General features: G+C 39.2%; 1 protein-coding gene across 1 annotated transcript in view; it reads left to right on the top strand.

The window, feature by feature from the left end:
• SLC25A32 (solute carrier family 25 member 32) overlaps positions 1 to 11,856 on the top strand; it is a 32,054-nt gene extending 20,198 nt beyond the window's left edge. The window contains exons 2-7 of the mRNA XM_043879475.1: positions 4,245 to 4,395; positions 6,632 to 6,717; positions 8,381 to 8,541; positions 8,889 to 9,002; positions 9,312 to 9,457; positions 10,437 to 11,856. Of these exons, the coding sequence (XP_043735410.1) occupies positions 4,245 to 4,395; positions 6,632 to 6,717; positions 8,381 to 8,541; positions 8,889 to 9,002; positions 9,312 to 9,457; positions 10,437 to 10,575 (797 nt within the window). The 3' untranslated portion in view covers positions 10,576 to 11,856. The remainder of the gene's footprint in view (positions 1 to 4,244; positions 4,396 to 6,631; positions 6,718 to 8,380; positions 8,542 to 8,888; positions 9,003 to 9,311; positions 9,458 to 10,436) is intronic.
• Positions 11,857 to 14,149: the final 2,293 nt, after the last annotated feature.

Consider the following 14,149-nt stretch of genomic DNA (forward strand, 5'->3'; position numbering starts at 1 on the left):
GTAGTCGGTGTTTTCTACAGGGATTTTAATCTGTTGCACCGGTCCCTTATGAAGCGGTTCCCTTTGTTTATTTGGCTTCTGTTTGCCAGTCTCTTCAGAGCCTCATTTCCGCCCTGACACAGGCTGGCCAAGGTGGAATCTTATTCAGGTAGCTAGTTCCGTCGCGCTGCAGGGAGGGGCTGGCGCTGTGGGGAGGGGCTGGCGCTGCTTTCTCCGTCTGCGCTGCTCAGGCTCCCGCCGCTCTATATGGAGCTGGCCCCGCGCTGCCCGCGGTTCCAGCCCTCGGGTGTTCCACAAAAGCGCGGAACACAAAGCTGCGCCTGCTTTTTGTGCCTTCCCCGTCAGAGCGGTCCAGGCAGCCAGGGGCTTGACGGGCGCACTCTCACCTGGTGCAGCGCGCCCACTCCTTTCCACGGTCCCAGTCTCAGTTTCCGCTGGCGCCAGTCGGGTGCGTGTGCCTTCTGCCCTCCGCGTCCCCAGCCCCAGTCCCCGCCCGAGCCGGTCGGGTGCCTGCGCCCTGTCTCGCCGCGACCCTCCCGGCGGATGTCGACCATCCAGAATCTCAGGAGGTCTTTGATTAAAAACTGGAGGCCTGTTTGCAGTGCGGCAGGGGATGCGGTCCTTGGGGCCGAGCCTGCCCCCTTCCCCTTCCCCTTGCCTCCTGCCTCCGGCGGGGCTGGGCCGGTCCGCAGCCTGCGAGCTCTTCTCTGGATTTTCTCGGTCCCTTTGTTCTACGAACAGCCGGCAGGGTGTTCCGGCCTGTTAATTTTCTCTCTCCTTTGCTCTCCCACAGTTCAAGTTGGCAACTCACAAAAGCTCCCTCCCATTGTCCTCAGGGCACTCAGGCCCGGACCCTCCCCCAAGCAATGCCGCCTGCTCCTCTCCATGCCGCCCCCACTTGCTGGTGGCGGATGTGGGTGTCTGGGGTACTTTTCTGCTGGGAGTTGCTTTTAGGCTCCTAATCTGTGGGTTTTATTTATTGTTTCCCTCCCAGTCAGGTTGCCCTCCGAGATTCAAACACTTCCCCCAGGCCCGACAGTGCGAGGGTTTCCCGGTGTCTGGAAACTTCCTCTATTAAGACTCCCTTCCCGGGACAGATCTCCATCCTTAGCTCTTTTGTCTCACTTTTTATCTTTTATATTTTGTCCTACCTCCTTTCGAAGACAATGGGCTGCTTTTCTGGGCGCCTGATGACCTCAGCTAGCGATCAGAAGTTGTTTTGTGAAGTTTGCTCTGCGTTCAGTTATTCTTTTGATGAATTTGTAGGAGAGAAAGTGGCCTCCCCGTCCTACTCCTCCGCCATTTGGCTCCTCCCCCATTGTTTTGCTATTTAAAACACCATTTTTAATGACTGTATGCTGAAAGTGAAAGTGAAGTTACTCAGTCATGTCCAACTCCAGGCAAGAATACTAGAGTGGGTTGCCATTTCCTTCTCCAGGGGATCTTCCTGACCCAGGTTTTGAACCCACGTCTCCCGCATTGCAGGCAGATGCTTTACCGTCTGAGCTACCAGGGAAGCTTTCCCCTCTCCAGGGGAATCTTCCCAACCCAGGGATTGAACCCAGGTCTTCCACATTGCAGGTGGATTCCTTACCAGCTGAGCCACAAGGGAAGCCCAAGAATACTGGAGTGGGTACCTATCCCTTCTCCAGCAGTTCTTCCCGACCAGGAATTTAACGGGGGTCTCCTGCATTGCAGGTGGATTCTTTACCAACTGAGCTATCAGGGAAGCCGAATTGTATGCTAGTTTAATATTTATTACATGAAGGAGGTTTTAAAAATTACTTCAGTTGGAGATGTGAAGCATCTGAAAATGTTCTTGGGTGAAAGATAACAGAAATAAAAGTTTAAAAGTTTCCCCTAGGCCTGCATTGTTTTATTTTATTACAAAAAGTATGTCATCATTGTTTACTCTACATCGTCAAATTTGTATTGTTGAATTGTCTTTGTCATTCTTCCTCTGTAACCACTCAGCCAGTCTTGTTCTCTGCAGATAGCTACTATTAACCATATGCAGTGTTTCAGCCTATTCCTTTTATAGCTGTCAATCTTTCTGAGTATTTAGAGTAGTCCACAGTATAGATATATCATAATTTATCTAAACATTTCCCTGTTTTTGGATATTGAAATTACTTTAACTTTTGACATCACAGAAGATGCTTCAGTGAACATCACTGTATGTGTATCTTTGTAAATTTGTGGCCATATTTATATAGGATATATTTTTAGAAATGGAACTGCTAAGTCAAAGAATAATTGCATTTGAATTTTTATTAGATAGTGTTAAACTTCTCTCAAAAAGGCCATGAAAATTTCCCTATAACAAATCATAAAGCTCTTTTAATTCTGAAGGCAAAAAAAGAGAAAAAGCTACCTTGTCTAATTTGTATTTTATTGGTAAGGTTGAAAACTCTTTCAGTGCTTCTTTTTTTATTGAATACAATATTATATATTACTGGTGTACAATATAGCAATTCACAGTTTTTAGAGGTTATACTCCATTTATAAAATATTTGCTTAATTTCTCATGCTGTATGTGTGACCTTCTCTTTTAAATTTTTTTATTTCATATTGAATATAGTTGACCTACAACATTGTTTTAGTTTCCCGTGTGCAGCAAAGTGATTCAGTTACATATGCATCCGTGTGGCTCTTCTTTTTCAGAGTCTTTTTCTATGTAGGTTATTAAGGAGTATTGAGCAGAGTTCCCTGTGCTCCACCCCTAGGTCCTTGTTGGTTATTTATTTTATATACAGTAGTATGTGTATGTTAATCCCAGCCGTCTGGTTTACTCCTCACCCTCACCTTTCCCCTTTGGTGACCACAAGTTTGTTTTCTAAGTCTGTGAGTCTATTTCTGTTTTGTAAATAAGTTGGTTGGTATCATTTTTTTAGATTCCACATGTGAGCAATATCATATGTTTGACTTCAGTTAGTATGATAGGTCCATCCATATTGCTGCAAATAGCATCATTTTGTTCTTTTGTATTGTTCCATTGTGTATGTGTATATCTGTGTGTGTGTTTGTGTGTGCTCAGTTGCACAGTCATGTCTGACTCTTTGCATGTATATATGTATCGTATCTTTATCCATTCATCTGTCACTGAACATTTAAGTTGCTTCTATGTCTTGGCTATTGTAAATAGTGCTGCAATGAACATTGAGGTGCGTTTATCTTTTTGAATGAGAGTTTTCTCCAGATACATGCCCAGGAATGGGACTGCTGGATCCGAAAGCTTTCAAGTATAATTAGGTCCTCTTTGTTTATTTTTGTTTTTATTTTTATTGCTGTAGGAGATGGATCCGAAAAGATTTTGCTGCAATTTACGTCAAAGAGTGATCTGCATGTTTCCCTCTTAGAGCTTTATGGTGTCCATTCTTATATTTAGATCTAATCCATTTTCAGTTTATTTTGTACATGGTGTTAGCGACTGTTCTAATTCCATTCTTTCGCACGTAGCTACCCAGTTTTCCCAGCACACTCATGGAGGGACTGTCTTTTCTCCATTGTACATTCTTGCCTCCTTTGTCACAGATTAATTGGCCGTAAGTGGGTGGGTTTATTTCTGGCATCTCCATTCTGTTCCATTTGACCGTGTGTAATTTTCTGTGAATCAACAGTTTATGTAATTTGCCCATAAAATTTTTAGGGACTGTTTGTCATTTTCTCATTTGTGAATCCTTTTTTTGTAAATTAGATATATTATGTCTATATTACTCTTTTCAGTCTCTTCTTGGTTTATGGGATCTTTCATAAAACAGAAGTTACTTAAAATAAGTATTATCTTTTAAACTTCCAAAACAGATTTGAATTCTTATTTAAAAAATATAGAATGTATATTGTTAGTTTTTGTTTTACCCTATCATGTTTTATTAATTTAGAACTTTTGAGAGAAAAGAATGGATGAGATTTTCTACTTTCTATTCTGATGTTGGTGTGTATGTTGGTGGGGATGGTGGTAAGAGAATTTCCAGAAACATTTATTCCATTCTCTATATTTTCTTTCTTTATTGCTGCTCATATTTTTATCCAAGTTTTCATTGAGAGCATACTAAGCACTTAAAACTTGGATAAATATAAGAATGTATTAATTTTAAAATGCCAAATCCTGGAGAATAATTTTATCAACAAAAAATGATTTTCTTTTGAATTTACCTCCTTTATATGACTGATTGTGTGACATATGTTTATAGTTCAGAGCTAGAACTTTGCTTCCACCTAACTCTGTGTATCCTTTACTGCAGTGAGTGACGGATTGGAACTGAGACCAAAATATAAAGGAATTTTGCATTGCTTGACCACCATTTGGAAACTTGATGGACTACGGGGACTTTACCAAGGAGTAACCCCAAATGTGTGGGGTGCAGGTTTATCCTGGGGACTCTACTTTTTTTTGTGAGTAGCTCTGGGAGATTTTACACTTATAAATAAAAAGGAATTTTTGTTTTTAATGAATTTTTTAAAAATCAGTTGGTGAAACAAAATGAATCATTTAAGCAGTTTCTCTGACTTCAAGAGCTAGGAAGCATAGAATGCCTTATTAGTCTCATTTTCTGTAAGCTTTTATCATTTATCAGAGGCATTTGGTTTGGGAAAAAGTTCTTAATAAGAAGAAGGTAAAAGGATGAGATGGACATTCTTCCAGAAACCATTTTTGTGAGATGCATCAGGAAGGTGGCTTCCCAGAATACATGTGATTCATACTGAAGTTGAAAGGGCAGAAGTGGACAGATCTTGGAGCCCTCATAAGAACATGTATCACAGGACAGCCCTTTGGGAAAAGAGAGTCAAAACCAGTGCATGACTGAAAGAGTCTGAGGCATGTTTCTTCTTATCTCCTATTTGACCTGCTCCTTCATCCTCATAGCTTATTCATTTTCTCACTCCTTTACTGGCATCACCATTTGTTATTCCTGCCAGTGGATGCTTACTGAAAAAGCCACAGACAGCATCTGTGGCAGCCACTTTTCAAGTTACTGAGTGTTCAAGGGTGAGGAAACAAAGCGTTATCACCCTGCAGTGGAGGAGCGTGTGCTGCCCTGAGCTTGCCTCTGATATTTGAAACTGAATCCATGAATGGGGAGGCTTTTGTTTATCACATGGAATTTTAGGGAAACATCAGTTCAGTTCAGTCGCTCAGTTGTGTCCGACTCTGTGACCCATGGACTGTAGCATGCCAGGCCTCCTTGTCCATCACCAACTCCTGGAGTTTACTCAAACTCATGTCCATTGAGTCAGTGATGCCATCCAGCCATCTCATCCTCTGTCGTCCCCTTCTCCTCTCACTTTCAATCTTTCCGAGCATCAGGGTCTTTTCAAATAAGTCAGTTCTTTGCTTCAGGTGGCCAAAGTATTGGAGTTGCAGCTTCAACATCAGTCCTTCCAGTGAACCTTCAGGACTGATTTCCTTTAGGATGGACTGGTTGGATCTCCTTGCTGTCCAAGGGACTCTCAAGAGTCGTCTCCGACACCACAGTTCAAAAGCATCAATTCTTCATCACTCAGCTTTCTTTATAGTCCACCTCTGACATCCATACATGACTACTGGAAAAACCATAGCTTTGACTAGATAGACCTTTGTTGGCAAAGTAATGTCTCTGCTTTTTAATATGCTGTCTAGGTTGGTCATAACTTTTCTTCCAAGGAGCAAGCGTCTTTCTATCTCATGACTGCAGTCACCATCTGCAGTGATTTTGGAGCCCAGAAAAATAAATCTGCCACTATTTCTCCTGGTATATTTGCCTTTTCCTCTTTTGTGTCCTGTAGTTTACTTGATCTCTCATACTCTTATGGTAGGGTCCAAACCAACCTTAAAATGTTTTGTAAGTGAAAACAAAATAAAAACCAGCCTTAATACTGTTTAAATATTTTTCCTATTTTCAGTTGTAAGGTATGCTTAGATGGGTGAAACTGTATGTATAAAATTTATTGTGTTAATATAGAGTTGTGTGGATTCTTTAAAGAGAGTTTCTAAGGGCAAGCCATGTAAGGTTTAATGTGTTGAAATCATCTTATAATAAAAGAATATACTTGTTTCATGAGGAAATGGATTGGTCAAGTTTGGAAAGATTTATTTAGTTGAAGTCGTCTTCCTGGAAGAAGATGGAAATTGGAGTTAGAGAAAAAAGGAGATTGATGGCTCCCTTAACTCAGAAGTATTTTGTGGCTGTTTTCCGCCAAGTAAAGTGGAAATGTCAGTGTTCCATTCAAGTGTGACTCAATTAGCCAGGTGTTCCCATCCACTTCCCATCACTCTACACATGCTCCTGTTTCCCTATTGAAGCTGCACCTGTTTCTCCACACCTGGCTCAGTGCTGCCTCCTCTGATCAGTAGTAATTTCTGAATCTCTCATGATATCATCTGTGTTATCTTTTGTTATGATTAACAGTTGAGTGTGTGATGAAAATATTTTACATATGTATTGCCAGCCTTCCATATTTCGGGGGGGGGGGGGATGGTGTAGTCTTCCGGTAAACCCATTGTTTGAGAAAGGTCTTATTTTGTAGTTGGATTATGCATTGACTTCTACTTTTGGGATATTGTTAAATTACCCACAGTTTAAAATAGCATTTCCTGCTTTGTGACCCCCATTCAAATATTTATCCCAGTGTTTTTGTTTTATTCTTCCAGTTACAATGCCATCAAGTCATATAAGACAGAAGGCAGAGCAGAACGGTTGGAGGCAACAGAGTATCTCATCTCAGCTGCTGAAGCTGGTAAGGTGGTGTGTGAAATATAAAACATCAGCTTCCAACTTGGTTTTCACTTTTGTTCTTTGCCTTTTTTCCTGTGAACATCTGAGTTTAATTATGCTCCTCTAACTATACTAATCAGTTATTGCATGAAATTTCTTAGAAGGCAGGTATACTGATGGATTACCCTGAGTAGATTTCAAGAATTTTACTAATCACAAAGGATATAACATTTAGAATGCTTATGACTCTGATTCAAGATGATTTGATATAGGGTTCTTCAACTAAAGTATGATTTCAATCTTCAAATTAAACAATTTAGTAGCCTTGTTTATTGGAGAAGGAAATGGCAACCCACTCCAGTGTACTTGGCTGGAGAATCCCAGGGGCGGGGGAGCCTGGTGGGCTGCCGTCTATGGGGTCGCCCAGAGTCGGGCACGACTGAAGTGACTTAGCAGCAGCAGCAGCCTTGTTTAATTGCCTCATGTATGTATAATATTCAAACTTATGGGGATGCTCAGGGGTTGTACCTACAACTGTAAGATGTGGTTCCTGAGGCACAGACCTAGGGTTAATGAATGGGTAGGCATGGTATTTGGTGGTCTTAAAACAAAGTAGGACTTATAAGTCCTGCTTTGATACCTTGTTATCTTGGTTCTTTTGCAGGGGGTTGGCGGGTGGGCAGAAATGTCATGTCATGCCACACAGTCTGTGAGCACTTAGTTCCCCCACCAGATGTAAAAGTGCTGAGTCCTAATCACTGGACCACCAGGAAATTTCCCCACCCTGGTTTCTTAATGTTTACTGAATTTTTAAAATTTTATAGATTTATTTTTTAATTTAAGGGTAATTGCTTTACAGAATTTTGTTGGTTTCTGCCAAACCTCAACATGAATCAGCCATAGATATACATAGGTCCCCTCCCTCTTGAACCTCCCTCCGATGTTTACTGATTATTTTTTAAGGCAAGAACTATCTTGCTCATTTTTGAATACCTGCCTAACTGCTGTCAGAGACCTGACTCACAGTAGGACTCAATGTTTGTTGAATAAAGGACTACTTAGGAAACGTAGCAAATGAGAAACTAAACCAGATTATTTATTCATTTATTAACTTGTCACTTTCTGTAAAAAGTGTAAATATTGCTTCTGTCTTTATGTAGTTATTTAATTTTTGAGGTGTAGTGGTACTTTGAGTGGGTTTGAGGAAGACTGTGACAACGCTGAGGCGCGTATACGTGTGCACATGCCCAGATGGTTGAGATGCTGGTTTCCCGGTCCTTTCCCCAGTCCTCAGTCCCCATGGCTTGTACTGTGTCCTCCTCTTAAGCGTCTGTCTCTCTTCATCAGCATCTGCTTCCCAGGACCGCCATCTGTTCTCCACACCTTGTTTAGGAGCCAGGACATCTTTGCTGTCCTCACACCTCTCAAAGGGAGTGTTTCACATTTACCTCCTTTTAAATTTACTTCTCACTAACCACAGGGAGAACGTTTTAAGACCACCAAAAACTATGTCTACCCATTCGTTAACCCTAGGTCTGTGCCTCAGAGACCACATTTAACAGTTGTAAATACAACCCCCGAGCACCCCCCATTCTTTATATAAACAGACTGTTCTTAATTCGGATTGTCAGAAGTGAGAAAATACCTGTATGCTGAGTAATAATAGTATCTAAATCTGATTTCAGGAGCCATGACCCTCTGCATCACCAACCCACTATGGGTAACAAAAACTCGCCTTATGTTACAGTACGATGGTGTTGTTAATGCTTCACAGCGGCAATATAAAGGAATGTTTGATACGCTTGTGAAAATATATAAGTATGAAGGTGTGCGTGGATTGTATAAGGTAATAAAATATTACCAACATATTTCTAATATCTGACAATTGTAATTTCCTTTGACTCTGTTGTCTGAGTTCTGAATGACCTGTAGTCAGTCCTGAAAAAAAGCCAAATTTGGGCAAGGAACAATTTAATGAAAACTGAAATCTGCATTGAAATTGTACTTTAAACCATTTGTCCTCATTACCATAAGTAGTATCATGACGCTGGTGGGTGAGAGAAGCACTGTCTAAAACTTTCAATAACCATTTCTCTAAGTCACACATTGAAGTCACCCATTCCTTACTCCTGTCCCTGTAAGCTGTGGTCCTTTGGGAACTTGCTTGGTTTAGCCTTTTTTTATCTTTTTTAGGGGTTTGTTCCTGGGCTGTTTGGAACATCACATGGTGCCCTTCAGTTTATGGCATATGAATTATTGAAGTTGAAATACAACCAACATATCAATAGATTACCAGAAGCACAATTGGTAAGATGAATTTGAAGAAAAAAAATTTTTTTGGTATTTACTTTTATGGGCATTTAATAGATGGAAATTTTATCATGTGTAATAGTATTGCTATGATGAGTACCGACTCTGCCACTAATTTAATTTATAGCTAAATACTCTATAGGCTAATGACACAGAAATGTTAAAAGTAGAATAGGTAAATGTTAAAAACAGAGTTTGTGTTAAGAGAGGAAACTGATTTTCACTTATGGATACACTTCAGTGTTTTCCTATCTTTATTTTTAAAGAAATTCCATCTAAAAAAAATGTCTTATATTGTCATTTTAGAGCACAGTAGAATATATATCAGTTGCAGCACTATCCAAAATATTTGCTGTGGCAGCAACATACCCCTACCAGGTTATAAGAGCTCGTCTGCAAGATCAGCACATGTTTTACAGTGGTGTATTGGATGTAATGACGAAGACATGGAGGTAAGAGCACATGTATGTTAGAATGGCTCTTAGGAGGCACCTTATAAATCTTAAACTATCCAGCTGACATTAGTTTTATAGCAAAGACCATGTCTGTGGTGAAGACATGGCTGATGGCTCCTTTCTGAACATATCCCATTTACTACATGAGACTTCACTTCATTTGTAAAATTTGAATTTCTGTGTTGACAGAGTTGCTTATAAAAATCAAATGAGATATGTGAAAGTGCTTTGACAAATTAAATTTTAGGTGTTGTAAACTATTTGAATGGCATTGAGCATAGGGAGTCATAAAAAAACTAATTTAATATAATTAAGAAGGCCCCACATCTCTACCGGTATCAGGACTTTTGCAAATAACTTGTTTCTGTATGTGGAATAGACGCTTGTTCTTTGGTATGGGAATCCTTAAACTGTTACAGGTAGACATCCCCATGTTTCTTTTTAATTCTAAAAGGTCAGAACAGAATATTCACCATTTCAATTCAGTTCACTTCAGTAAATTTGTATTGAGAACCTAAGTGAAAAGTTTCAAGGCCATATTCCAACTCTAGGCATGAAGGCAATAAAGTTTTATTTTTGTGTGTGCTGTATAAAGTATTGTCTAGCATTTATTTATGAAATGTTTAATGCCTGTGTTAGATCAGTTAATACTCCTACATGTTCATACATTTAAAGGCATCTGGAAGATGGTTATGATTAAAGAGCTTTTTAGCTCTTTTTGAGGTGTCCCTGCCCTTTCTTCCTCATTCCCACAAAAGGCATGTAAGCCCTACGAATGGTTCATAAACTGTTATTTCAGGACATTGAAAACATGAACTCAAATCCCAGTGAGGTTTAAATGCTGGCTCTGTGCCCTGTCCGCTAAACTTTTGTTTTCAGGCTAGTTCTGTAGGAAATTAAGCGTGTATGTGTGTGTGTGTGTGTGTGTGTATATATATATATTTTTTTTTTTCTCTCTCTCTCTCTCGATCTAAAGGAAAGAAGGCATCGGTGGATTTTACAAAGGGATTGCCCCCAATTTGATTAGAGTTACTCCAGCCTGCTGTATTACCTTTGTGGTATATGAAAATGTCTCACATTTTTTACTTGGCCTGAGAAAAGATGACATAAACTAAGAGAAGATAATTCCAGTACATCTGCCCAAGGCAGCAACATGCTCCTTTGTATTTGAGACATAAAACTCAGAAGATTACTGCACAGCAACATAGCTCATAATCAGACTTGGTCTATAATCATTAGAAGTCACAGAACGGCTCAGTCTTCACCATGTTTTTCTGCTTTTGCCTTCCCCATGGGTATGGGACTTGGCTACCTCTCCCTGAAATGGCTGCCAGCAACACAACAGTAAAATTGACACCAAGTGGAGAATTTCACAAATTTTCTCCATTTCATTGTCCAAGTAGAAGCTGATTTGCAGCATTTGCTGGATGGATTTGAAGAATGCGCTGCTTTTTCTGAACTCATTTGCCTGGATTGGCTTTAAAAATCAACCTCTGTGCAATAGCAAGAAAATGGCCTCTTAAAAGATGTCATTGATATTTGAAGAGTAAATTAAACGTTAAGGATTTACTGGGAAAGATATTGCCCAAATCCTGACCGTTTTTGAATTGGGAAAGTTTGGTGGGGAAAAAAAAATCCTCCATAAATGTGCTTTAGTTTTAATTCAGCTGGAATGCAATTGATATTTGAAAAATTCAAGAAGTTATATACTTCTTTTACTTTGAGAAATATCTGACATGTGTTTTCATTCCATCACTACTTTTTTCCCAGAGGCTGGTTTCATAATTTAAAATGTAATCCTGGATCCCACTATTATTTTTTGGCATAGATACTTACTGTCTTTTTAATTTACAAAATCAGAACAAAATCCAGCAGTATTCAGCCCTTATTTAGCCTTCCTGACCATAAATCAGTAGCTAATAGATAACCTTATATAAATACTAGATGAAGGAGAGTATATTTGTTGACAAACTGAAAATGAACAGTTTTAACTTTCCCTTCAGATTTCAGATACGTGGTTTCAGATCCCAAATAATTGATCAGTCTACATTGGTTGCTCAAAGTCAGGTTTAAATACAGATTACTCTAAAGGCCAGTCTTGATTTTACTTTTGAGTTATTGTAATTGTCTATAAATATAAAGGCCTCTGCCCCAAAATGATCCTTATGTCAACAAATATACCCTCAATCATCTAGTATCTATATAAGGTGATCTATTAGCTACTCCAGTAAGTAATTTTTATTTACATATGAATGCTTTTTTGCACTACCACCTATTTGTTGTAAATAAAATATTGTGGTTTTCAAAGCCATATTTAAATGGTTCTTGGAAAAGAGGTCTATTTTTTATATTTTAAAAATGGCTTTGTTTTAAAAATAAAGATGAAATGATCAGTACTTAGTTGTATTTACTTTGTTATATGCAGAGGAATGCATTGTAAATATGATATATTTTCCTACTTTTGAATTAAACTATAATTTATATAAAATCCTGATAGTAGTCCCTATATGGAAAGACAAGTTGGATTGGCATTTGGAATTTTAGAGGTAGTGTCATTTGAATGCCTCCTGTGTACCCCTAAATTAACAAGGCATAATTCCTGTTCTCTAAGGGCATACAGACTTGCAGGATGAATCAGCATTAAATAACTACAGTTCTAGATTAAGAACATGGAAGATTTCTACAAACCCCACAAGAGTTCTGAGGATTCATGCCATTTGAACAATGGTTACAGCACCCCTTACTGCTCTGTGCCATCTGTGTCTGCTACCATGCTTGAGGATGAAGCAGTAAATGAGCTACACAACATTCCTGCCTTTAGGGAATTCTCATTTTTTGTGTGAGTGACCAAAATATGCATAATATAACTTCAGGTATTAAATGCTAGAACTAACTAAGGAATAGTGGGAATAGTGTTGCTATGTCACGTAGGACAGTTGAGGTCGGGAAAGGTCTCTTTGAGGAGGTAGTATTTGAAACATTGACATAAGTGAGGAAGCACGTCGCTATGATATGTCAATGTATGAAAACGAGTCGATCTAAAAAATGGAAACTGTTATTTGAGTCAACTTTGAGGCTTAAACCCAGGAGGAGCATATCAGAAAGCTCTGAGAAGTGAAGTAAAGGCACAGTTTTGGAAGCTTGTTAAGACAGAGCTGTTCCTTAAGTGATGTATTATTGACAGTTTATACAATCCAGATCTAAGAATCATCATGGCCCCTTGTAAGATCAAGAAGGAATGTTATCTTTTAAGGAGCTGTCTTGCTGATGCTAGGAGAATGTTTCTCTTTATAGTTGAGCAGGTATTTCTGCTGATAAGGAAGTTTGGCGGATGCATAATGCAGATACACAATGCACAGTAGTGGGGACAGAGGCTACCAAAGGGCAGAGAAAAAATTGTTTAAATTTTTCTTGTCTTGCCGTAAAACATGAACTTTAATGATCAGTGGGGGGAAACTGAAGTAGTCTTTCACTAGAAAGTATTAGGTGATCGACTGGTCAATCAAAACCAGGGTCACTGCTTGCCTGCCCTAGGGTCTGTCATGTCCCTCCATGTCAAGTTCTAATCGCCCGATTCTCTCCTTTCCGGGGAACTGTACTAGCAGGATGTTTGGCAAGGACTGACATTCAATTCTTAAGTTGTCAAGTAAGACTTTCAAGCCCACTTTCCTCACATGTGTGTTGTGTATATCCATGATTTTTTAGAGAACTGCAGACGTGATCTAGAGTTTCAAGTCATTTAGACATTGTCTTAGTACAAGTAGGTGATGCAGCTTGAAAGCCAGGAAAATATCAATTTATAAGTTCCAGAAACTAAATTGATAGTGGTAGCAATATCATTAGCAAAGATTTAAGCCAAAATCCTCCTGAATCAAATCATTTTCCTAGTATTTTCCCTAAACTTGGAGTAAGAAGATTGTTCAGAGCAAAAATTTGACACTTCATGGGTCATAAGGTGAGTTAACAAATAAGAGGGTATCACTTAGTGAAGTTGGTGGTAACTTTAGATTGCACAGTGCTAGAATTAATTTTAAAATAAAATGTTTAGGGACCATCTTCAAGAAGAGAAATCCATCAAGGCAACCTGGGAGTACTGGATGTAGTTAATTGTCCACAAACCCAGCACTTGCATTGATATTTGAAACTTGCCTGTGGTTGAGCCCAAGAAATACATTTGGCTCGTTAGCAAAATTGTGAGCAATTGTCAGAGTAGTCAATATACAGGCCTGCTCTGACATCTTGGGTTAGCTGTCTACTTCAGATGTTATCTTCTCAAACTGGTCTGGTAGTGCTGGTCTTAATCTAAGTCAAGTGTCAGAAACAGGAGTTCATTCAGCAGAGGCCTGATAAGGTCCCTTCAAAAGTGGCCAAGTCCTTTGTCTGTCTTTTCCAGTATGCATAATCTCCTGGTTGCAGGTCATGGTGCATTATTGATTTCTTCCAAAGTTAGATTACTGTGATAAACTTTGGAAACAGAGGGTCTTTTTAATGACTAAACTTTACAAGGCGTTATCTGGAAAGTGAGTCTTAGTAAATACAGACCTAAATTAACAAAACTAGAATTCAGTGTTAACTGAAACTATTTTTTTTTTCTAAAGGTACCCTCACTTCTACCAAATTGAAACTTACTTGTTCACAAAATAAGTCTGGCTAATTGACTACAGAGACTTCTAAATTGGCTATGCTGGA

This window comes from Cervus elaphus, chromosome 21 (genome assembly GCF_910594005.1).
Source record: "Cervus elaphus chromosome 21, mCerEla1.1, whole genome shotgun sequence".
NCBI classification, from domain to species: Eukaryota; Metazoa; Chordata; class Mammalia; order Artiodactyla; family Cervidae; genus Cervus; species Cervus elaphus.